This window comes from Rhinolophus ferrumequinum, chromosome 3 (assembly GCF_004115265.2).
Source record: "Rhinolophus ferrumequinum isolate MPI-CBG mRhiFer1 chromosome 3, mRhiFer1_v1.p, whole genome shotgun sequence".
Taxonomy (NCBI): domain Eukaryota; kingdom Metazoa; phylum Chordata; class Mammalia; order Chiroptera; family Rhinolophidae; genus Rhinolophus; species Rhinolophus ferrumequinum.
The window spans coordinates 2,157,127-2,177,149 of record NC_046286.1 but is presented as its reverse complement, the minus strand read 5'-3'; the positions used below and the strand labels follow the sequence as shown (position 1 = coordinate 2,177,149).

Sequence of the window (20,023 nt, the reverse complement as noted above, 5' to 3'; positions counted from 1 at the left end):
GGCGGGGCTTACTGCGGCTCCACTGTGCAGGGTGACAGACTTGTCAGGTGATATGACATCTGATATTTGGGGTTAAGAGAGGGGAGGTGGCCCAGCTCCAAAATGCTCCCCCTGTAGCAAATACTGGAGAGCTGATATGCCCCCCAACCTGTCCCAGAGGGCAAAGTGAGGGAAGTGTGGAGCATGAAGCTGGGGGGCCAGCTGCATGGTTCTGAACCTTGCCCAGATCCGCAAGGACAGTTAATATCCTGGAAACAGAGTCCTTGTTCAGCTAAGGGAGCTCCTTAAATGTAAATAGGGGGCACCCAGCCCCGCCTCCCACACCCTGGAGACAAAGGACTCCCCCTTCCCGGCATGGCCATTAGGAGCTCTGACCTGCCCCCCCACACACACACTCCCTCTCCCGTTCTTCTTGCACATACTATGCAGAACAGTGGATGCCACGAGGATTTCTGAAGTGGATGGAGAGGGGAGGCTCAACATTTGAATTCTGGACCACCCCACCCATACGTCTCAGTCTACCCCCTCAGATTACTCCCCACCTTTGAGAAACCTCATAGCAGCTGTGTTCTTAGAACCACACCCCACCCCCATTCCAGGGCGAGACTTGTCCACTCCTCACCCTGTATAGCAGGGTCCCAGCAATCTCTGGGGAAGACTAGCTGAGATGTAGACCCCGCATCTGCTAGACCCTGTTGCTGTACTGGGGACCAGGTGAGCTCTGGACCTCCAGGTGTCCCCGAGGAGCTGGGCAAACTGGGAGAGAGGATGGAGGCTGGAAGAAAGGAGAGGTAGCGCCTGGGCAGGAAATCTGGGAAGAAGAGGGGCGTCCCAGGCTGGGACATCCCTTATCCTATCCTGTCTCTCTGGCCCATGCTCCAACCTGCACTGCACGGCTCCCAGTGTGAGATGCTGGACTCGGCTCTCAGCTGCTTGTTGGGGTTGAGGGTTTGCTCCACGACCCCTGGAGGAGCATGTATTTCCGGCACAACTGTCACAAAAGAGTGAGGGTCCCGGAGCGTGGGAGGCCCAGGCGTCGGTGATAGCTAGGTCCCTATCTATCCATCCATCCACCCATCCAATCAACAAGCCATCCCAGCTCCCTCAGGAACGCAGTCATTCATTTTTTTCATTCATTTATATTCGGGTTAACGATTCCCTCTCCAGTTCCTCTCCAGACCGCGGGGTCGGTCGCACAGTAGCCGGAAGAGAACGCTGCTCGCGCGGTACCCAATCACCTATAACCCCGCCCCTCGCCCGCCCCGCCCCTTTCCTCTAACTGGCGTTCTGGCCTCAGACCCGACATCCTTTGTTTCAACACTCGGCTGCTAATCCCCAAGCATCCCTGCCTCAGGGGAGGGGCACTCAGCACAGATAGTCAGTCACTGCTGTCGCCATGGCGACTATTGCAACGTCCCACCTCTTCACCCCGGGAAAGCCGGCAACGAACCATGGCAACGAACTCTCGCGGCTCTTCGCGCGCACTGGCCGCGCCCTGCCGCGTGGACAGGGAAGGAGTGAAACTAAACAAGGGTGGGATTAGTGAACGTGAGGACACGTCCCTTCCGGAGAAGGCGGGGCCGCCAGTGTCTTCCCCCCTGCTACCCTCAGGCCCACGGCCGCTGAGCTCCACAGCAAGTCCTCCCCCCCAACCTCAGCCACCGGTAGCCCTCCATAGTCCTTGGCCTTTCAGTTGCGGTTTTATATTCGAGAGGGGTTCAGAGAGCGCTGTGAAATTCCTTTCTGCCTCCCCCTTTTCCTCTTCGCTTCGAGAGGTGGCCCTCCTCTCTGACTCTACGTTTATCACTGTGTCCCATTCAACAGACATTTATGTAGGTGCCAGGCGCTCCTCCCTTGGCACCTACATAAATTACTGACTTTAATACAATTTTACTTAATTCATCCCAAGGTTCTTGGGAAGCGCGCAGCGGTGTGCGTTTTCCTCTCGTGTTTCTTCTTTCCCATCCGTCTTTCGTAGCTCAAGTCTCCGTCCGTTTCTTCCCATCTTCCTCATCAGCAACCCCGAAGCCGGATGGTCTGGTACCGTAGCGGAAACCCGAGAACCCTTCTGCGAACCCGCCCCAAACCTCCAAACTGGAGGTTGGAGCAGGTGGTTCGTTCCTGGACGCCGAGAACTTCCCGTAGCCCAACGACCCTTAAAGTAAAAACCCTGAGGGTCTCAGCAGAGGGACTGGCAAGTGGCAAGGTTCGAACAGAGCAAGCGACGCGGAGGAGCCCAGGAGGCCCCCAGCTGGGAAGTAGGCGGGACGCCTGGGGTCTGCCCACGGCCGCTCATTGGTTACTGCGCGGTCTCCAGAATTCCGACCTGGGCGGGATCGTGGCGCTGTATCGCCACCTTCTGGGAAAGTCGCGTAATGCTCTGAGTGTCCATTGGGTCCTATCGCCCGGCAATCCCTTACCAGGTTTCTTCCCAGCCTCCTGGCGGAGAGTTGAGCTTGGGCCAGGGGCCGCCTCCGCGTCCTCGCGGGAGCGCTGAGGTGCAGCCAAGCGCAGAGAGCGAGCACACAGCGCTCGGGCCTGTGGGCGCCGGAGATCAGACCCACTGATCTGCAGCTGAGCTTAGGCGGGGCGGGGAAAAAGGGGGCGTAGGGAAAGGTGTTGGTTTCCCGGAACCCACAGGGGGCACTGGGCTGAGTATGGTCACTGGGAGCCACGGGTACCTCGTTTTTGAATTTCTGACAGTGCTACGTTTTTCTCATCTTGGAAGGTGGTACTACCAATCACTCCCCTGTGCAAGCCTATCCCCCCATCCCTCACCTTACTGTCCAAATCTGTCTGGTTTTCCTTTCTAAATATATCTCAGATTCAGTCACTTTTGGGCTTCCCGGCTTCTCTTCTGCTAGACCAGACCGCCATCTTGTGACTAGACTCAGGAACAGCTTCCTAACTGGTTTCCCGCCTTATTTATCTTACAAATGGAAAACTGATGATGTTAACTCTGTTGAAATCCCTTTGTCAGTAGTTTCCACTTCCTAGGTGCTCCCAGGAAGCACTCTGCCCTCCACCCCTCATACCCTATCATTGCTGGTTGACTTGTCTCCCCCCCTAAGACTGGGTGCCCTGCGGAGGCAGTGTGAACAATCAAGGTAGGTAAAATGGAGCTGCCTCTGCTTGCTGTCATCCCAGAAGAACTGTCTTGCACGTCTTACGCCTCAAACCTTTGGAATGTTAAAACAGGGCAAAATAACCTTTGGACTGGGCCTAGGACAGCATTGTGTCTCAAAGAACTGTTTACAAAAATATCAAGAAAGCAGTTATTATGACTGCTGGACTGATGACTACTGGACTGAAAACTTAAAACGTTTAGAATTATCATCACTACGTTATCTTTTCTGCACTAATAGAAATGCCTTCCTGCTATTATTGACGTACTCGTTCCCCTTCCCCTTCTCATAAATACCCATTGCCTTTGTCTCCTAATGAGAACATTATCTGGGCTTCTGCCGGAATGGATTCTTCCCAAATAGTTATTCTCACTGCTCTCACATAAACGCTGTTGCCTCTCACTTTGAAAGGCCTTTTATTTTTAGGTTGACAGCAGGGACTTGGTGCGACGTTGTGTCCACAACACCTGATGCAATGATTCAATACATTGTCTGTTGAATGAATATGAAAGAATATTTTTCTCTCATTCTTCTGTTGCTGGGCTCCTGTGAGCAAGCCAGGCTGTTAGGCCCCCAGAGTGGCCGTGGGTGAGGACGCTCTGTCCCTCTGGCTGTTCTGGCACTCATTTCCACCCCAAAGGCCATTGTCCCTCTCCTTCCTCTTCGCCAAGTTCTCTTGCACCAATATAAGCACAGACTGGAAGCTGGTTGGCAGTCATGAATTTTATGGCTGGCCCTGCATGCAGCTGGAGTCTGGGTCCCCTGGACCTCCACAGCACCCCCCAAGCTCTGTACAGGGTCCTCCTAATAGCGCTGGTCATGATGAGCTCGGCGTTCGGTAAGTGGCTCTAAGGGGTCAGAAGGGTCCCCTGGCCTGCTGGATAGAGAAACCCACAGACACCAGGTGTCTGGGTACATCTGCCCAGGATACTCAGGTAAAGCCCAGGCAGGAGACGTGAGGTGAGTGGGCTTGGTCGGATAATGCCTGGGCACTGATCATGGACTGATGTTCACTCAGAGGGAGATACCTAGTGACACCACAGAGGGAGATACCTAGGGCTGTCTCAACAGCGATGAACTGAACGGAACCCATGAGGTCAATGCAGAATAGGGAGGGTTTGGGGAACATGCTAGATGACAGCACCAGGATCCACAGGGTGGAACGAAGCTGGGTGCTCACTTGGCTACAAAGCACTAGCTCCATAGAAACAGGATTCAAAATGTTTGTTCAGCATTTACCTCACACCAAGTGTTCTGCTGGGTCTAGGGACTCGTTAATGTGTGGTGTGGGCCTGGGACCAGAAGAAGAGGGAGATGTACAGTCAGCCCTCTGTATCCAAGGGTTCAACCAACAGTGTATCCCTGGATTCAACCAACTGTGGATGGAAAACTTTCAGGGGAAAAACAAGAAGTTTGTTGTTGCTGACCTGTACTGTGTAGTTAGGCGTATGATGGTTGTGTCTGTACTGAACAGGTGCAGACATTTTTTCTGAGTCATTATTCCCTAAACAATACAGTATAATTAACATCATCTACATTGTATTAGTGATCTAGAGATGATTTAAAGTAGACAGGAGGATGTGTGTGGGTTGTATGCAGATACTAAACCATTTTATATAAGGGATGTAAGCATCCTCGATTTTGGTATCTGTCGGGGGTCCTGGAACCAATCCCCCCCGGATACCGAGGGACAACCATTATGCACATAGATGGGGAGCGCTTTGGTAGACATAGTCTGATGAGTCTGTCCTGTGATAGGGCCACCAAATAAAGGCTGTGGCCCTGGGCTGCTTGAAGTCTCCTGTCCACACAAAGCAGAGATTCTTCCTGCCCTGTGAGGAAGGATTCATTCTCGTTTTCACTTCTCAACATGACAGATCAAGAAAGCATATTCAAAAGAGAGTCCAGGGGGTTGGGGACTGGGAAACCAGGTCCCAGAGGAAGAACTGTCCTACCAGGGCTGCCCAAAGCTGGAACCGGCTGCCTTCGCCTTGCCTTTGAATTTAGAGGCTTGCACAGTGCTGGGCACATATTGGCCCCTCAAATACACGTTGAATGAATGAATGAATGCATTCCTCATTTCAGGAAGTATAAGAAAAGAGAATGGATATTTTTAAGGAGGACTAAAGCTTCTGGTGGAAGATTAAGTGAAACGGTTTTAAAGAATTGGTGATTTCTTTAAATCATCAATTTTCTGAGATGGGGAAGTGGGAGGGAATGGTGGGTTTGACCTGGAAATTAGGCAGGTGGGGGCTCTCTGTCTTCTAGGTAACTTTGATCCTGTCAATCAAAAACCCCCTCATCCAGCTCAGTTCCCCAGATACCTACGCTGTTATCGATGCCTCTTGGAGACCAAGGAACTGGGCTGCCTTCTGGGATCTGACATCTGCCTCGCTTCGCCTGGCAGCAGCTGCATGACTCTCTTCATCAAGAACAGTAAGGCGCCTTCTCCCGCCCATCTTGGGCCCCGTCCATTCCCAACCTGAGTCTCTGCCAGTGTCCTAAGCTACAACCCTAAAATACTGTTCCACCGCTGTCTCTCTCTTCTCACCTTCAGAGCCACTCGCTGTCTCCACTTGCACTGCCGCGGCCTCCTCAGTGCACAGCTGACTGGCTTCCACCGCCCTCACAGCACCCAGCCTTAGGGACCCTCAAGATCACCAGGCCCACTGGCCTTCCCTCAGGCTGTCTTGTCCCTGTATATCAGGTAGTTCCTGCCAGCGTCTCTCTCCTCCTGCCTCTTCCGAATCTTCTTCACTGAGTCTTCGCTCATTCTCCTTGACCCTTAATGGTTCATGTTCACCAAGATTTGGGCCTTAGCTATCTTACTGCTTTACTCTCCCAGATCATTTTATCTGCTTATTTGGCTTCAACCAGCAGCCATATACTGGTTCCTCTTGCATCTGAGCGTTTGGCCATACTGTCATGTCAAACTGCCCTCTGGACATCTCCACCTCACTTTCAACTTGCCGATTGTTGACTATATTCCCTTGTTTTTCATGCCTGCTCGTCCACCCAGTCCCTCACCTTTCTAAAGTTAACAAACACGTAACACACGCTAAGTGCCAGGAACCGTTCTAGGCACTTACAACCCTCTGAAGTCAGTATTGTTACTCCATTTTACAGATGAGGAAACAGGCGCAGAAAGGTGGATGCCTTGTCCAATTCTTCTAGGGGCTAAGTCACAGTTTGTGGTGGCTCCAGAGATGGCACTCTTAACCACTGCATGAAGGTGCCTTTATTCAAATCATTTTATTACATTAATGATTTTAAATAGCTGACACATAGCCATGGTTACAGTATTCAAGAGAGTCATAGAAAAGTCTCCCTCCCACTCCTGGCCCAATCCACCCAGCTCCCATGCACATAACAGAAAACTACTCTTTATTGTCTTGATTACCCTTTCTGTGATCTTCTGTGGACATTCCACCCTATACAAATATTAGTTTACTCCATCTTCATCTCTTTCTCCCCCAAAAACAGTAGCATACCTCTGTAAACACTGTTGTGCATTTGTTTGCTTTTTTTTTTTTAACTTTTATTTATTTTAAGTGTGTTTTTCCAGGACCCATCAGCTCCAAGTCAAGTAGTTGTTTCAATCTAGTTGTGGAGGGCGAAGCTCACAATGGCCCATGTGGGGATTTGAACCAGCAACTTTGTTGTTAAGAGCACCACGGTGTAACCAACTGAGCCAGCCTGCCGCCCCTGCATTTGCTTTTGAAGTTTAACAGTTATAGGAACTTAGTGTTTCCATGTCAGTTTCTGAACAGCTTCCTCGCTGTCCAGTTGGCCTGCTGCATGGCTCTCCGTGGTGGGCCTGTCACAGGCCATCTGGCCACATCACTCACTGTTGACGGACTGTTAGGTTACTTCATTTTTCGCTCTCTCAAGCAGGGCAGCAGTGAACATCCTACCTGGGCACAAATATTTTTCCCCTCTAATATATACTCATATAATAGCAGCAGACAAACTTCTTACTTTTAATCCATAAAATAAACACCTCCCCTGTGCAAGCCAACCTCCAATACATCGCCCAACTTTTTCTAACGTGGTCCTGCTCAAAGTGCTGGTTCTCCCTACTTTGCTCCACAAGCCCTAGCTCAGCCCCCCTAAGTGTCACTGTGTTTCAAATGACTCTTGCCCACCAATCTTCCTTGGGAAACTCCTGTAGAGTTCATGGCTGGTTACTCCACCTACAGGCCTCTCTTGACTCCCTGACACTCGCTGCCCCTGCCCAGTTTCAGGAATCTCTGCATTTTGGGGCCCAGGGGAGGGTGTGGGGCAGTGATGAGAAGTCCACGTGGAGCGAGGGGATGGAGGGCTTGGCCTTTCTGGGACCCCCACATCACCGGTTGCTGCCGTCCCCCTCCCCCAGGCAGTGGCCCTGGCATGATGGTGAGCGACTGCATCCGCAGGGCGCAGATGAGTGATTGCACACAGACCCGTCCATCTCCGGTGTTTGGCTTCTGGACATTCTCTCAATGCTGCTTCCAGAATTTCTGCAACAACCCACAGAACAGAGTGTCATATATTCCATAAAACTTCTGCAGAGACCTTCGGAGTAAAATGCTGCCAGTCTCCAGCCAGCCTCCTGACTCCCTCCTGGGCCCGGCCGGACAACTCCCAGGCCCTCCCACCAGCCCTCCTGCCCCCCAGGTTACCAGACCCCAGCCCTAGTCTTGATGTCTCAAGAGCCCATTCCCACACTGCCCCTCCCCAGATGTCTCTGGAGTTTTCCCTTCAAGTTCTCTCAGTCTGACATCTTCCCTCCTCTGTTCTCCACCTCTTGGTTGCCTCTTTGCCCTGCTTTGCTCCTCGCTTACTCCACCTACAGGTCTCTCTTGACAGGTGTTCCTCCAAAATAAACTGGTGTACGAACTGCATGGTTTGTCTGTCTCTTCTGGTGGAGGTGGCAACTGAGGGATGGGGTCCTGACTACCCCATCGTGGGGGCAGGTAGGGTCTCCCAGCTCTGCTGAGCTCCTCCTGCCCTGCCTCGGTGTCTCTGATTCAGCTGTGGGCACAAAAAAGGTGAAGAACTGAAAAGGGGTTCAGTGAAGGCAAAGGGCCGTGGGCATCCTTGCTGGCGCTGTCAGGCAGAGCTGTGTGGGGACTGCAGGGGAGGTCCGTGGAGGCGGGGTGTCAGTGGGAGTGGGGCGGTGAACAAACCAGGCCCAGGGAGAAGGACACTCTGTGGAAAAGATGCTAGGCCTAGTTTAGCCCTGGGCACTCTGACCCCAGGCTCAGCTTCCCTCGTCAAGGACCGCGGTAAGTCACTGTCCAGTTCTGGGCCTGGAGGTCACGGGGAGAACGGGGGTCCAGCAAGAGAGGAACACGTGGAAGGTCTGTACCCCTCTGTACCTCCAAATGCCTTCTGACCTAAAAGTTAACACTGGTGTGTCCCGCCAGAGCACAGACCATCAAAGGGGCCGTGGCGATGTCACCTCACAGCATGGGTGCCAAGCATCGCGTACCTGAAGTGTACACGCTGTACGGCGCCATCTCTAGCGCGCATACACAACCCATCTGAGCAGCTCCAACGCGGGGCAATGGCCAGCCTGAGTGCAGGGCGTGCCTGGGAGGGCGCGTGGAGGTGGCTTTGGATGCTGAAGGCCTTTAGCTGACGGGAACTGGTAACGGGGACAGTTTACAAAAGCCCGTTTTATGGTATGTAAGACTTTGGAGTATTTTGCCCGAAAGGTTTAAAAACAGGCCAGTGTCTCTGTTTGTCTCGAAGGCATGTGTCTATTTTTGAGGCCCTGCCTTCCACTGTGTAGACTTACATGCATTCTCTCAATCTTAGAAGGCACAGCCCTACCTGACAGGTGACCAGTGAGGCAGAAACAGCAACTTACCCAAGTGGCAGAGGACTGACTTTGGGCCCCCGCCCCCGCCACAAAGCTACAAGACTTCAGAAAAAGATCTCATAACCCCAGCACCGGGTTGCGAGTCGGGCGGGCAGACGCCTGGCTGTACCGCCTGCGAGTCCTGGTGCTTCACGCCAGGCCTGGCGCCCACCAGTGTGTCCAGTGTTTACCAACTGTATGAGAAAGGCAGTTACAGCTATTCATTATTGTTCAGTATGCTTGTAGTTTTAAAAACTAAATAAAATTATATGTGTACCTATATCTCTGAAAGGCCCCCGACCAAAGGGGCCCTGGGTTCCAGGATGCGGAAAAGAATGGACAGGTAGGAACTCAGGTCCCACAGCCCCAGGTGACTCAGAGGCAGACGTGGGCCTTTTGCTTTGCTCTTGAGTTTTCCTGATTTAGAAGTTTTTCCTCCTCTCTTAGGTGGAAAAACATGACTTCACTTGGCTTTCTTTCTAGATTTTGTTGGGCATGTTTAAGGCTGGGAGGTGTCACAATCCTCATGCTTTGACCTCGAGCTGAACAGAGGGTGGGACGGACGTGGGCCCTTTGGAGCAGGCCAGGCGGAGGCCATGTGGAGTGGACAGGGCTCCACAGCCTTGTTGAACCCCACACCCAATTAACTTTCTTTAGTCTGTCTATACCTGCTCATACCCGAGACTGAGCCGATGAACAATGTGACACAGACTTAACCCAGTCCGTTTATTGTGGAGGGAAATCAGGGGACATGGAGCAGAGCAGGACAGACCCTCTCCCCACCCTGGGTACCTATGGAAGTGGGTGTCAGGACTCAAGTGATGTGAAGTGGGGCTGAGGAGGCCAGAGCCTGGAACAAGAGATGGGAGAAGGCGGCAGGATACCAGGAGAGGAGTGGGGTGGTGTAGACAGCAAGGCAGGGACGCCAGGATGCCAAACCTGGAAATGTGCACAGAAGTCTACCCATCCTTCTTGCTGCAAGTTCAGTCTGGCACTGGGTCTTAGAAATGGGCACAAAATGGGACGTACAGCCAGATCTAAATGGAGGTGGCAGGTGACCAGTGAGAGGGGATGGCGGTGGGGGTGGGGGCGGTGACTGAACACTTGGATGATGGGAAAGTGCTGAGGAAACCACTGCCCTTTCCAGGTCAGCCTGGGCAGAATCTGCACTTGAGATGATTTTCTAGGAGGAAGAGCATTGGGTGCTGTGCCAACTGGTTTCAGGGGAGAAAATTAAATCAAAGGCATACAGACACTAGAAGTACAAAGGAAGGAGGGTCTGAGAAAGCAGAGCAGAGATTGTGGGGTTCTGAGAAGGCAGTGCAGGACGCTGGGGGGTTGGGAGAGAGGCTGGAAGAGACTGGAATCTGGGAATGTTAAGAGGTCAGAGTCCAGCTCGGGGAAGAACCAAAAGTCCTGAATTGTTGAGGAATAAGTATATATGGCGCAGGTCAGCAATGGACAAGCCCAGGTTCAAGGGCAGGGCAGCCAGGGGGTCCAGGCCTTCAGGTTCCTCCCCAGCATGGAAGCGGGGGAGGGGCAGTGAGAGGTTCAGGGCCTGGTAGAAACGCTGGATCTGGGACCTGGGCAGGGGCAGGGCCAGGGCCCCATCGGGGGGCTTAGGCAGGGAGCTCTGGAGCTGGGGGCTGGACCAGGAGTTGCAGTAATCATACTGGCAGCACTGGGCCTGGTACCAGTACTCTGAGAAGTAGGTGTTGCGTTTTTCTTGGCAGCGGTAAGAATTGTACTGTCCACAGCCTCGGATGAAGAAGCGAATCTTGGTATCTAGAGGAGAGGGGACAGCTAATAACAGTCCCCAAACTTAGCACCCCTATCACGGACTCTCCCCATCCCTCACCAGATCCAACTTCTATCCCAGGCGCCTTCAGAAAGGATCAAAAAATCAGCCCAGCTGGCTCTGAACTCTGGACCCCTCCTTCCTGGATCCTCCCGCCTCCCTTGTGTCCCAGGCCTCAAGCAATCTTAAACTCACTGTAATAGATGGAGATCACCATGCAGGGGGACGAGCTACCTATGGTGCACTTCTCCGAGCCTGAAACGCACCCTACAGAAGGATCTTCTAAGAGGCAGAGGTGGCAGGTCCGGACGCGAGGAACAGGAGCTGAGGAAGCAGAAGACAGAAGGGATGGAGCACTGGCTTTCCAGTCCAAGTTCCCTGCAGTGCAGGGAGCCCCACCCCTGCCTTCCTGCCCCTGGGCCCCACTTACCCTTCCCCGCTGTGAAGCCCACCAAGACCAGCACACCTACAAGAATACGGGCCTTCATTTTGGAATATGGGGACAGGGGCAGCCCCTGAGGGGTGTCCTGAAACCCCACCTTCCTGTGACCGTGCTCTTTGATCCTGAGCTGCAGGCAGAGTCTGAGCCGGAGCTGCTGTGGGTAGCTGCATTCCTGCCTGGGGCAGGATTCGGGCTGCAGGAAGTTAACTTGACAGGAGGGACAGTGTGTCTTCACCCACAAGGTCTGGTTCCTGAACGTGGGAGCAGTGGCTGGGACAAGGGCAACACCTAGGCCCTCATCCAGCTACCTTTGTCCGGCATGCCTCCCCAACATCTGTTCCTGCCCCTCAAGGGCCCACGGATTAGCTTGTCTCTGGCACCATCTGCTGTTCTCCCCACACAGCAGGGCCAGTTCCTATCGTGTTGGGAGGAACTTGGGCCAGGAACTCAGTATCCCCATCCTTCTGAGCTGAGCATGTCTCAGTTTCCCCAGCAGGGGCCGCACAACACCATGGAACAGCAATTCTGGACCTCTTCCCTCCTTTCTCCACCCCTTATAATTGTTTTTGAACCCCTTTCCCTGTAAAACCAAAACCGAAAGATAGTGTTATTTCCCTTTACAGTATAAACAGACAGCCGTAAGCAGTCCCAAAAGAACAAGCATTTCTCTAGTCTTTGAAATCTCATTTTTCTCTGGGTCTTTTCCTTGTGACTGCACACCCGCATACCCAGTCCTAGGAATTCTGCTCTGCTACTAACACCATCACCCAAATCCACAGGGCACAAATCTGTGCTGGTTTTCAACTTGGGGAGGGTGGACTAGGCCATGAGGACCCCTGGCGTCCAGCACACCACTACCCTCCCTTCCCCAACCCCAAGCACCAGACCAGCTCATGGCCTTTTCTTCCACTTTATTTCATATTCCCACCACAATAATGGCTCCTTTAATTTAAACTAAAAACCATGGAGGGTTCCTGAAAGGGTGGCAGCAAAGGAATGGAGGTGTCAAAGACTGAGGACACTCAGGGACAGGTGGGAAGGGGATCAGCGAATCGTCTTGACTGGGCTCTTGAAGTTGCTGGCGGCTTGGAGCTGCAGCTGGTAGGCCATCGGATGGATCTTGAAACCGTAGAGCCTGGACCAGGGCAGAGGTCAAGAGGCAGCAGAGTGAGCCCCACGCGACCCTGCCAGCAGCCTGCATCCCTGCTCCCCACCCCAGCTCGTCCACGAGCCTGCTCAGTGCTGAAGGGTAGTGGTTCCCAAACTCCTCCCCTCCAGAATATTTGGGAATGTACCTTAAACATCCATTAAAACTCAAGTCTAGGCTATGTATGTATGTGCACAGATGTCTGTATCAGTACTTGTTTCAATGTAAAACTGAACTTTCCTTCCCCACGCCAGGGGAAAAACAATGCTCTAGGGAAGATAAGACACACCTGAAATGTGGCTCTGAGATGTCCTGGCCAAGGACGAACACCAAGACGGTGTAAGAACAGCCACTGTTTCAATGGTGCTTCAAGTGCCAAACGTTATCCTAAGCACTTCACATATTTAAAAATACCCTGCCAGGTAGGTACTATTATCACCCCCATTTTACAGATCTGGAGACTGAGGCGTAGGCAATCAAAGAACTTCCCCAGGGCAGGGTCCCTCAGCAGGGAGAGCCCTGGCTTTGGGAGAAGCAGAGCTCAAGAAAGGACCTTGCCCCCTCTTCCCTTCTCTATGGGGGGGTCTGGGCCTGTCCTGTGACCCCTGGTGATTCTGCCGTGCTCCCCACCTGGGCACAAACTGGTTGGCGGGCCGCTTGGGCCGGTATTCCGGGTGTACCATGAAGAGCATGTGAGGGAAACCAGTGCCAAAGTAGGCGCCGTCCGTGTGGTGGTGCCTCGATGACTTGGGTGTGTACACGTCCATGCACTTGGGGCAGTAGAGCTTCACCATGGCCTCACCTGGGATGTCTGACAGGCCTGGGAGATAGCCAGGCTCAGCACGCCAGGCTCTCCCACCTTGCCCAACCTCCTTTCCAGAGGACCTGCCATCTGCTGCCCTCCTTCCCCTTCTCCAACACTTACCGATGGGGAGCATTGGCTGGTTCTCACAGTACACACGGGGACAGTAGCCAAAGTCTCCCTGCTGGTATTTTTCCAACTGAGGTGAATAAAATGGAAAAGACTGGTGGGTAGGTGTGAAGAGAAGAGGCAATCCCCTCCTCTGCCCAATCCATATCACTCTGTGCCCCGTTCCTATCTCCTTCTGTCCAGAGGCCCCTTCTCTGGCCCAGACCGGCCATGTGACTCTCTGCTTCCTTTCCTCCACTTAGGCAGGCTGCAGACTATCAGAGCCATTTGCTGTTTGTTCCCCGAGAAAGAGACAGTCTCTAACAATTCTCTGTCCAAGGTTACGTTCCCCTCCCTGAAAACACCCCCTTCAGAACAACCCCCAATCAGGATTAAATTCCAGGCCCAGGTTCTGAGGTCATTGTCCTCTTCTCAGCTAGACTCCTTGACAAGGTTGAAACATGTGGTTTCTTGCTGCAGGAACCCCTGTTTCCCTTACTGCCTCAGGAATCAAGTAGGAGTAGAGAGGCCTCACCATCTGGGCGATGCCACGGTTGGTAAGGATATAGCGGGCGTGGATCAATCCATAAAGCATCTCGGCTGCCTGTTCAATCAGGTCACTCTGGTTGGGGTTGTCTTCCAGCTCTTCATCTGAAACAGGGCCCCGGCTGAATGCAACCACTCGTCTTACAGCTTTCTTGGGTGCCCTGCCCATCCCCGGGGGCTGCTGGCTACTCAGTTTTCAGTACACCCACCTTTGAGTCTCTCCCCACCTATCATGTGGGCACCTGACCCAGAAACCCGGGCCTCTGACGCTTCCACTAACCCAAGGTAGCTCTACCTTCTCTCCACACCTTCCCAGCCTCTGCTCTCTTCTCTCCTTCCCAATTCCCTCCTCAACACACAAATGCAAAGACATCAATGCAGAAGATGTAACTATAGCTGGAAAGTGCAAGGTAGGATAAAGAAGCGGAAAATGAGAACCCTGGGGAAATGCATTATGGAATATAGCTGAGTTATAGCATCAGAACGCGGGGACAAGTGGTATCAGTCACAAAACTAGGCAAGAATCAGGAGGGGCAATCAAAACGAAGTAGGGGATTTTGGGTTAAGGGAATCAGACAACAAAAAGGAAGTTTAGAAATTCAAGAAGCAGATGAATAGCGATATGAAGAGAAAAAAAGCACATACACACACAAAACAACCCTGAGGTGACTCACCAGGCTCCAGGTCCAAGATCATATCTAGAGCTTGTCGATAGTGAGGCACCTGCTCATTGAGCCCAGTGAGATTGAACTTGTCCTGGATGTAGTCTTCATCCACCTGTCAGGATGCAGAGGTCAAGAGGGAACCCATGGCACAGTCCTTGGCATTGACCTGAGCAAGTCGTTCTAACTGGTGCCTTATCCTCAAGACAGCTGCTTCTGTTCCCAACTCAGCAGAAGCACTTGAGTCTCTCTCCCCAGTTTACCTACACTGCCGTCCATAGAAGCTTTGGCTTTTCTTTTCTAAGGATAAGCATGTACAGCACTCCCTTCCTTAGAGAGGCTTCCCCTTCAAGATACCTGTCCCTACTCCTGCTCCTCCCTCTAGGAACCAGTTTTGTTCTCTCCTTAGGGGCAGATGGCGGAGAAAGGTAGGGGTTGAAAAGCATGGGTTCTGAAGGCAGTTACATCCCTTACGTTGAAACACATTATGTTAAATGCTACGAAACATTTTACAACGCGGCGTTTTAATTCTCCTACCAGTCCCCAGAAATAGATATTACCAATACCCCTCTAGTAATAAAACAGACAGACTAACTTGTGCAACGTTATACTGCTGGCGGGTGGCAGGGGTGGGAGTTGGGCCCCAGTCTTACTATTTCACCACAAATTAGTGGTGGGTTACTGAGGGCACTCTTCCTTGACAGGAAAACGTTTCTATGCAAGCATGCGAGACGAGTGCGCAGAAGCTGAATACGTGGGAGAATCTCTGGCCAGACTACATGTGGAGAAAGGTAGGGAGATTGAAGAGAACTCACTTCACAGAAGAATTCATTGCCACGGAGCCCACAGAACCAGGAAATCCAGGACACCTCCTCTGAGCTGCTCATCTTCACGTCAGCTGGAGAAAGAAGAGTGTAAGTGTAACCCACGTTCTCCCTCCCTGCCTCTGGTATCCTCCCTCCTCCCACACTTTGCTCTCCAACCACGGAAGAATTTGGGGCCACCTTTCCTTAAGGCGTCCCAGACTCTGGGACCTCGCCCCACATCCTCTTATTCACAGCTCAACCCCTTTTTTCTGAGATGAGAAATTCTTTGGGGTCCCGCCACTTGCGAGAAACCGACGGGTCTTGACCCACCAGTCCTACCCACGTCCCTGACGCTCCCAAAGGCCAGTCCCCTCTCTCCTTCACGTCAACTCTGGCCGTGCTCCCTCAGGTCTCTACATGTTCCGGGGCATTTCCCAAGCGTGCCGAAGTTTATTCCTTCCAAGCAAGAGATGGGCCCCTCTTTTCCTCATGGCCTGGGAGGGGGGGAGGTGGCCCTCAGCTCCCTTTCGCAGGAGTCCCCACATCCCTCCTCCGCCCCTCAGGCCACCTCTTCCTCCCTGGGTGCCGGACCAGGTCTCTTCCTTCTCCACCAAACACATCGAAGCGCGGAGACCCCCATGTGCCGTGCCCAGGGACAGGGCACTCAGCGCGGCGACGACCTCAGACTCACCGGCTGGACGGGGGCCAGGACCGGGGTGGGGGAGGGGAGTTGCTACTTCCAAGGAACGGCGACGACCGCTACAGCGCAGGCCGCGGACCGGATCGCGGCAGGCGAAGTGGGCAGGGGGGAGTGGAAATTGGAGAGGGTGGGGAAGAGGGCAACGCGCAAGCGCCAGGGGTCGGGCGCCGCGATGGACGCCGGGAGATAGAGTCTCTGATGGTGAGAAACTGGCGAAACGAGGGAAAGGCGAACTACGAATTCCAGGGTGACCTGCGCACGACCCTGGTGTCGCGAGGCCCCTGGGGAAGATGCTAGGGGCGGGGCGCAGCGAAGCTCCACCGGAAGCGGAAGCCCTGTACCGTGTCCTGGGCCAGAGAGCTTGAAAAATATAGTCGGGTGATCGCGGAACCCGGGGGTCGCGAGGGGGCGGGGTAAGGAACGAAGGTGGCTGGGTGATTTCCTGCCGCTCCCCTCACACAGCGAACGAGACTTCGGCCCCGGCGCGCCCCTGCTGGCCAGGGGACTGACTTCATCCCCAGGCAGCCCGTCGCCCGAACCAGACACGCCACTGGAGACCCCCGACGGGCCCCATGTTTCACCTGGGGGTCCGGCCGCCTGAGGCAGGAGGTGAGGCCGGCCTCCGTGCTGAGGGACCTGCGTAGGATGTGCTGGGCTGAGCGGAGCGGTGTGAGAGTCGGGTCGGCCCAGCGCTAACCTGAGGTGGTGCTAGCCATTATTCTGCTGCTCGTCCCCTTGCAGTTCTCCATTTCCTCTTAGGGCTTGAATGAGGCCTTCTGCTGCGGGCGCTAAGTGTGACCTTCGAACCCTGATTGGAGTAATGGTGAGGGGCAGCGTGACGTTATTTCACAGCTCTGGGCATTCCATAGATTTCCCTCCGCCTCCTCAGGGCCTTTTTTAACCCAGAGAGTGGTTTCCCAGCTCCAGAAAATGAGCTCAGAGCTGGGACCAAGTTGAGGGAGGCGAAGGGCATTGTGGGGCGTTATATAAAAGCAGGACCCCAACTGACAGATCCTCGGTCCTCGTGCTATGCTGGCACGTGGTACTTTGCGCGAATACTATTGGAAAGGTTGCAAGGCGGGAAACCTGGTGCTTTCTGTAAGCCTGTGCCCTCAAGTAAAAGTTTGGTTTTTTTCCACTCAGGCGTCTTCTAGTCGTCTGGCTACTTGATCTTGTGAACTGCTTTGCATAGAGGTGCCATTTTGCAGTACGAAAGCTACAAGACAACGCAGGTTGCAGCCTTCCCCCAAATGTGCTTCCTGCTTCCGGAGAAGTGTCAAGTCTGTTTTTGTTTGAGAAGATAATACCCAAAATAGGATCAAGGAAAGTCTAAAGGGCCAGACTGATTGTTTTTCTTAATGGTATGCCTTACAGAGCGGTAGTTTCAAAGAGATTACTTATTCTTTATTGTTGATGAGGTTGGGGGAGGGGGCTGAACGCAGGACCTCTGCGTAACTGTCCCATGGAGTCTTTGTTAAGCTTTACTAAAGGGCATGGTCTGTTATTGTAGGGTTCCGTGTTTCCACGTGATTTATCATCCTTAGGCCCTGTAGGGTCCTAGGTTGTGAGGTAACTTTTGGGGTGGGAGGGTTTTTGTTTGTTTGTTTTAATCTAAAGCTACTTTCCCTCATCCCAGCAGGTCTCTGGAGGTGGCTGTGGTCACTGCAGGGCCACCACGGGATTGGCTTGCATGTTTCATCTTCCCCTTGCCTAGTCTGATTTTCTCAGCTCTCCCACAGCCATGCCCAGGCCCTCCCTCATCACCTTCACCCCGGCCACCGACCCCAGCGACCTCTGGAAAGATGGGCAGCAGCAGGCACAGCCTGAAGAGCTGGAGCCTACCCTGGATGGGGCTGCAGCCCGGGCTTTCTATGAGGCTTTGATTGGGGAAGAGAGCAGTGCCCCTGAACCCCAGAGATCACAGCCTGAGCCTGCCAGTGAGAGAAAGCGGAAGAAGAGAAGAATGAGGAGGGAGGCTGCAGCAGGAGCAGCAGGAGGGCATGGACAAAGGAGATCTCTTGAAGCTGAGGACAGAATGACTCAGTGGATACTGAGGGCAGCCCAGGAGGGGAACCTGGCAGAACTAAGAAGGCTCTTGGATCCCCATGAGGAAGGGGGAGCTGGGGGGAATATCAATGCTCGGGATGCCTTCTGGTGGACCCCCCTGATGTGTGCTGCCCGAGCAGGCCAGGGAGCGGCTGTGCGCTATCTCTTAGAGCGAGGGGCTGCCTGGGTTGGGGTCTGCGAGCTGGGTGGCAGGGATGCTGCTCAGCTGGCCGAAGAAGCGGGCTTCCCTGAAGTGGCCCGCACCGTCAGAGAGAGCCACGGAGAGATGAGGAGTCCAGAGAACCGGTGAGGGGACGCCTGTGCCCATGTCCTTCTTTCAGTGTGTTCTGCCCTTCCTAGCCACTCCACACCAGAGGCCTCAGCACAGAGCTGAAGGGTTCTCCCCCATCCCCGTATAGGTTGACAGGGAAGGCAGTGTGCTAGAGTGGTTATGAACATGAGTTCTCTGGGATTAAATGCTAACTCTACTTGGGCAAGCAACCTAACGTCTATGTGCCTCAGTTTCCTCATCTGAGAAATGGGGAAAAGAGCACTTTTCTCAGGGTTGTTAGGATTAAATGCATTAATACATGTAAAGTGTTAGAACACTGCTTGCCATATAGTAAGCTTTATGGAAACATTAGCTATAGCCATTATTCCTTTTTTGCCCAAGAGCCTTATGAGGCCTAGTTACCATCTCTTCTCCCAACTATTCCCCTCTGGTCCTTCATTGCTAAGCGGGGCAGAAGGCAATTTTTTCCTTAGCAGAAAAACTGGAAGGACCCTGTCCAACCCTGCCCTCACCCTTTCTCTTCGTCCTCTGCAGGTCCCAGTCCTCCCCGCAGTACTGTGACACCTGTGATGCCCACTTCCAAGACTCTAACCATCACACATCTACTGCTCACCTGCTGTCACTGTCCCGGGATCGCCAGACCCCCAACCTGTCCCTTGGGATCCCCACATCCAGCCCAGGCTTCAAGCTACTGCTGAGGGGGGGTTGGGAGCCTGGAATGGGGCTGGGACCCCAGGGCAAGGGCCGTGTTATCCCCATCCCCACAGTCCTCAAGAGGGACCAGGAAGGATTAGGATACAGACCAGCACCTCAACCTCGAGTTACACACTTTCGGGCTCAGGATACCCGAGCAGTGGCTGGGAGGGAGAGAGTCCCTCAGGTGACTACACTGAGCCGGAGGGAGGAGAGAAGGCAGGAGGAGAAGGACAGAGCCTGGGAGCGGGATCTGAGGACATACATGAACCTTGAGTTCTGACCTTGGCAAGGTCTGACCCTGGTCTGCTGCTGAGGTCTGAACTTGAGCCTCTGACCTGTCCAGGTCCCAGACCCTCAGGTTTTGGTCAGTAGGCCCTATCTTTGGGAGAGGGGAGCTGAGTGAGAGTTGAGAAATAAATCAACCTTCTTACTCTTTTGTGTTTTATTAACTTTTCTGAAAGCTGTTGCGGGAAGCCAAACAAGTCTGGGGGCCACATGCAAGCCCCACCTGAGGCAATAGGGGCAGCCCCTCCAGGGGCATGATAGGGTCACCTTCTTGCCAATCTGGTTCACTGTCAGGTCCTAGCCCCCTCTAGAGCGGCCCACCTATCTTTCAACCCTGAGCCAGGAACTGCCCAGCTCTATGCGAGTCTCACCTCCAGGAAGGGTCTTCTGACTACTCCAGCTAATTCAATCACAAGTTCATATACCGCGCTAAGAATAGGAATAAGACAGTCCTAACCTCCAAGTTGCTCCCGGCTGGTGGAGGAGACAGCCATGTGATCAAACAGTGCGCAGTGACAAGGGGAGGCTCGGAGGTGATGAGACGGGGTAGGTAGTAGTGTAGGAAGAGGCCAGTGTGATGGGGGGGCCTGAGATTACCCAGCATGTACTCCGTTAGCCCAACTGGGATCAGAGCTCGGGCCTCCCAAAAATGAAGTCAACGTTCTTGTATTTAACTACCTGAAAACTCAGGAGGGCGGGAAGCACATCCTTTTCATCCACACT

At 53.4% G+C, this 20,023-nt stretch overlaps 4 protein-coding genes across 9 annotated transcripts; 2 read left to right on the top strand and 2 right to left on the bottom strand.

Moving 5' to 3' along the window:
• The first annotated feature begins 3,503 nt into the window (after window positions 1-3,503).
• LY6G5C (lymphocyte antigen 6 family member G5C) lies at window positions 3,504-9,576 on the top strand. The gene is made up of 3 exons (XM_033101968.1): window positions 3,504-3,963; window positions 5,394-5,561; window positions 7,501-9,576. Exons 1-3 carry the CDS (start codon window positions 3,843-3,845, stop codon window positions 7,662-7,664), a joined length of 453 nt encoding a protein of 150 aa, XP_032957859.1. The 5' UTR covers window positions 3,504-3,842; the 3' UTR covers window positions 7,665-9,576.
• LY6G5B (lymphocyte antigen 6 family member G5B) lies at window positions 9,574-11,992 on the bottom strand. 2 transcript variants are annotated; one of them, XM_033101905.1, is made up of 3 exons: window positions 11,308-11,992; window positions 10,964-11,092; window positions 9,574-10,755 (listed from the first exon to the last, which is right to left on the bottom strand). In XM_033101905.1, exons 1-3 carry the CDS (start codon window positions 11,378-11,380, stop codon window positions 10,355-10,357), a joined length of 603 nt encoding a protein of 200 aa, XP_032957796.1. In that variant the 5' UTR covers window positions 11,381-11,992; the 3' UTR covers window positions 9,574-10,354. The 2 variants fall into 2 exon arrangements, with proteins under 2 accessions (XP_032957796.1, XP_032957803.1); XM_033101912.1 differs by having other exon boundaries at window positions 11,199-11,403.
• A 114-nt stretch (window positions 11,993-12,106) lies between these two features.
• CSNK2B (casein kinase 2 beta) lies at window positions 12,107-16,795 on the bottom strand. 3 transcript variants are annotated; one of them, XM_033101887.1, is made up of 8 exons: window positions 15,973-16,107; window positions 15,621-15,775; window positions 15,291-15,373; window positions 14,488-14,590; window positions 13,803-13,918; window positions 13,283-13,358; window positions 12,988-13,177; window positions 12,107-12,345 (listed from the first exon to the last, which is right to left on the bottom strand). In XM_033101887.1, the coding sequence occupies exons 3-8, from the start codon at window positions 15,360-15,362 to the stop codon at window positions 12,255-12,257; spliced, it is 648 nt and encodes a 215-aa protein (XP_032957778.1). In that variant the 5' UTR covers window positions 15,363-15,373; window positions 15,621-15,775; window positions 15,973-16,107; the 3' UTR covers window positions 12,107-12,254. The 3 variants fall into 3 exon arrangements, with proteins under 3 accessions (XP_032957778.1, XP_032957786.1, XP_032957771.1); XM_033101895.1 differs by lacking the exons at window positions 15,621-15,775; window positions 15,973-16,107 and adding an exon at window positions 16,563-16,795; XM_033101880.1 differs by lacking the exon at window positions 15,621-15,775 and having other exon boundaries at window positions 15,973-16,109.
• GPANK1 (G-patch domain and ankyrin repeats 1) lies at window positions 16,297-19,444 on the top strand. 3 transcript variants are annotated; one of them, XM_033101847.1, is made up of 5 exons: window positions 16,297-16,590; window positions 16,741-16,804; window positions 17,125-17,342; window positions 17,618-18,333; window positions 18,854-19,444. In XM_033101847.1, exons 4-5 carry the CDS (start codon window positions 17,723-17,725, stop codon window positions 19,293-19,295), a joined length of 1,053 nt encoding a protein of 350 aa, XP_032957738.1. In that variant the 5' UTR covers window positions 16,297-16,590; window positions 16,741-16,804; window positions 17,125-17,342; window positions 17,618-17,722; the 3' UTR covers window positions 19,296-19,444. The 3 variants fall into 3 exon arrangements, with proteins under 3 accessions (XP_032957738.1, XP_032957747.1, XP_032957729.1); XM_033101856.1 differs by lacking the exon at window positions 16,741-16,804 and having other exon boundaries at window positions 17,621-18,333; XM_033101838.1 differs by lacking the exon at window positions 16,741-16,804.
• The last annotated feature ends 579 nt before the right edge of the window (window positions 19,445-20,023 follow it).

Excerpts from the sequence above, each read along its gene's own strand:
- LY6G5C (XM_033101968.1), top strand. The coding sequence starts at position 3,843 with ATGAATTTTATGGCTGGCCCTGCATGCAGCTGGAGTCTGGGTCCCCTG. Across the intron at positions 3,964-5,393 it reads CATGATGAGCTCGGCGTTCG|GTAACTTTGATCCTGTCAAT; the intron begins GTAAGTGGCTCT and ends TCTGTCTTCTAG. Across the intron at positions 5,562-7,500 it reads GACTCTCTTCATCAAGAACA|GCAGTGGCCCTGGCATGATG; the intron begins GTAAGGCGCCTT and ends CCCCTCCCCCAG.
- LY6G5B (XM_033101905.1), bottom strand. The coding sequence starts at position 11,380 with ATGCAGCTACCCACAGCAGCTCCGGCTCAGACTCTGCCTGCAGCTCAG. Across the intron at positions 11,093-11,307 it reads AAGAGCACGGTCACAGGAAG|CTCCTGTTCCTCGCGTCCGG; the intron begins GTGGGGTTTCAG and ends CTGCTTCCTCAG. Across the intron at positions 10,756-10,963 it reads GGTGATCTCCATCTATTACA|ATACCAAGATTCGCTTCTTC; the intron begins GTGAGTTTAAGA and ends CCTCTCCTCTAG.
- CSNK2B (XM_033101895.1), bottom strand. The coding sequence starts at position 15,362 with ATGAGCAGCTCAGAGGAGGTGTCCTGGATTTCCTGGTTCTGTGGGCTC. Across the intron at positions 13,919-14,487 it reads GATCTTGGACCTGGAGCCTG|ATGAAGAGCTGGAAGACAAC; the intron begins GTGAGTCACCTC and ends GCCCTGTTTCAG. Across the intron at positions 12,346-12,987 it reads GCCAACCAGTTTGTGCCCAG|GCTCTACGGTTTCAAGATCC; the intron begins GTGGGGAGCACG and ends GCCCTGGTCCAG.
- GPANK1 (XM_033101856.1), top strand. The coding sequence starts at position 17,723 with ATGCCCAGGCCCTCCCTCATCACCTTCACCCCGGCCACCGACCCCAGC. Across the intron at positions 18,334-18,853 it reads ATGAGGAGTCCAGAGAACCG|GTCCCAGTCCTCCCCGCAGT; the intron begins GTGAGGGGACGC and ends CGTCCTCTGCAG.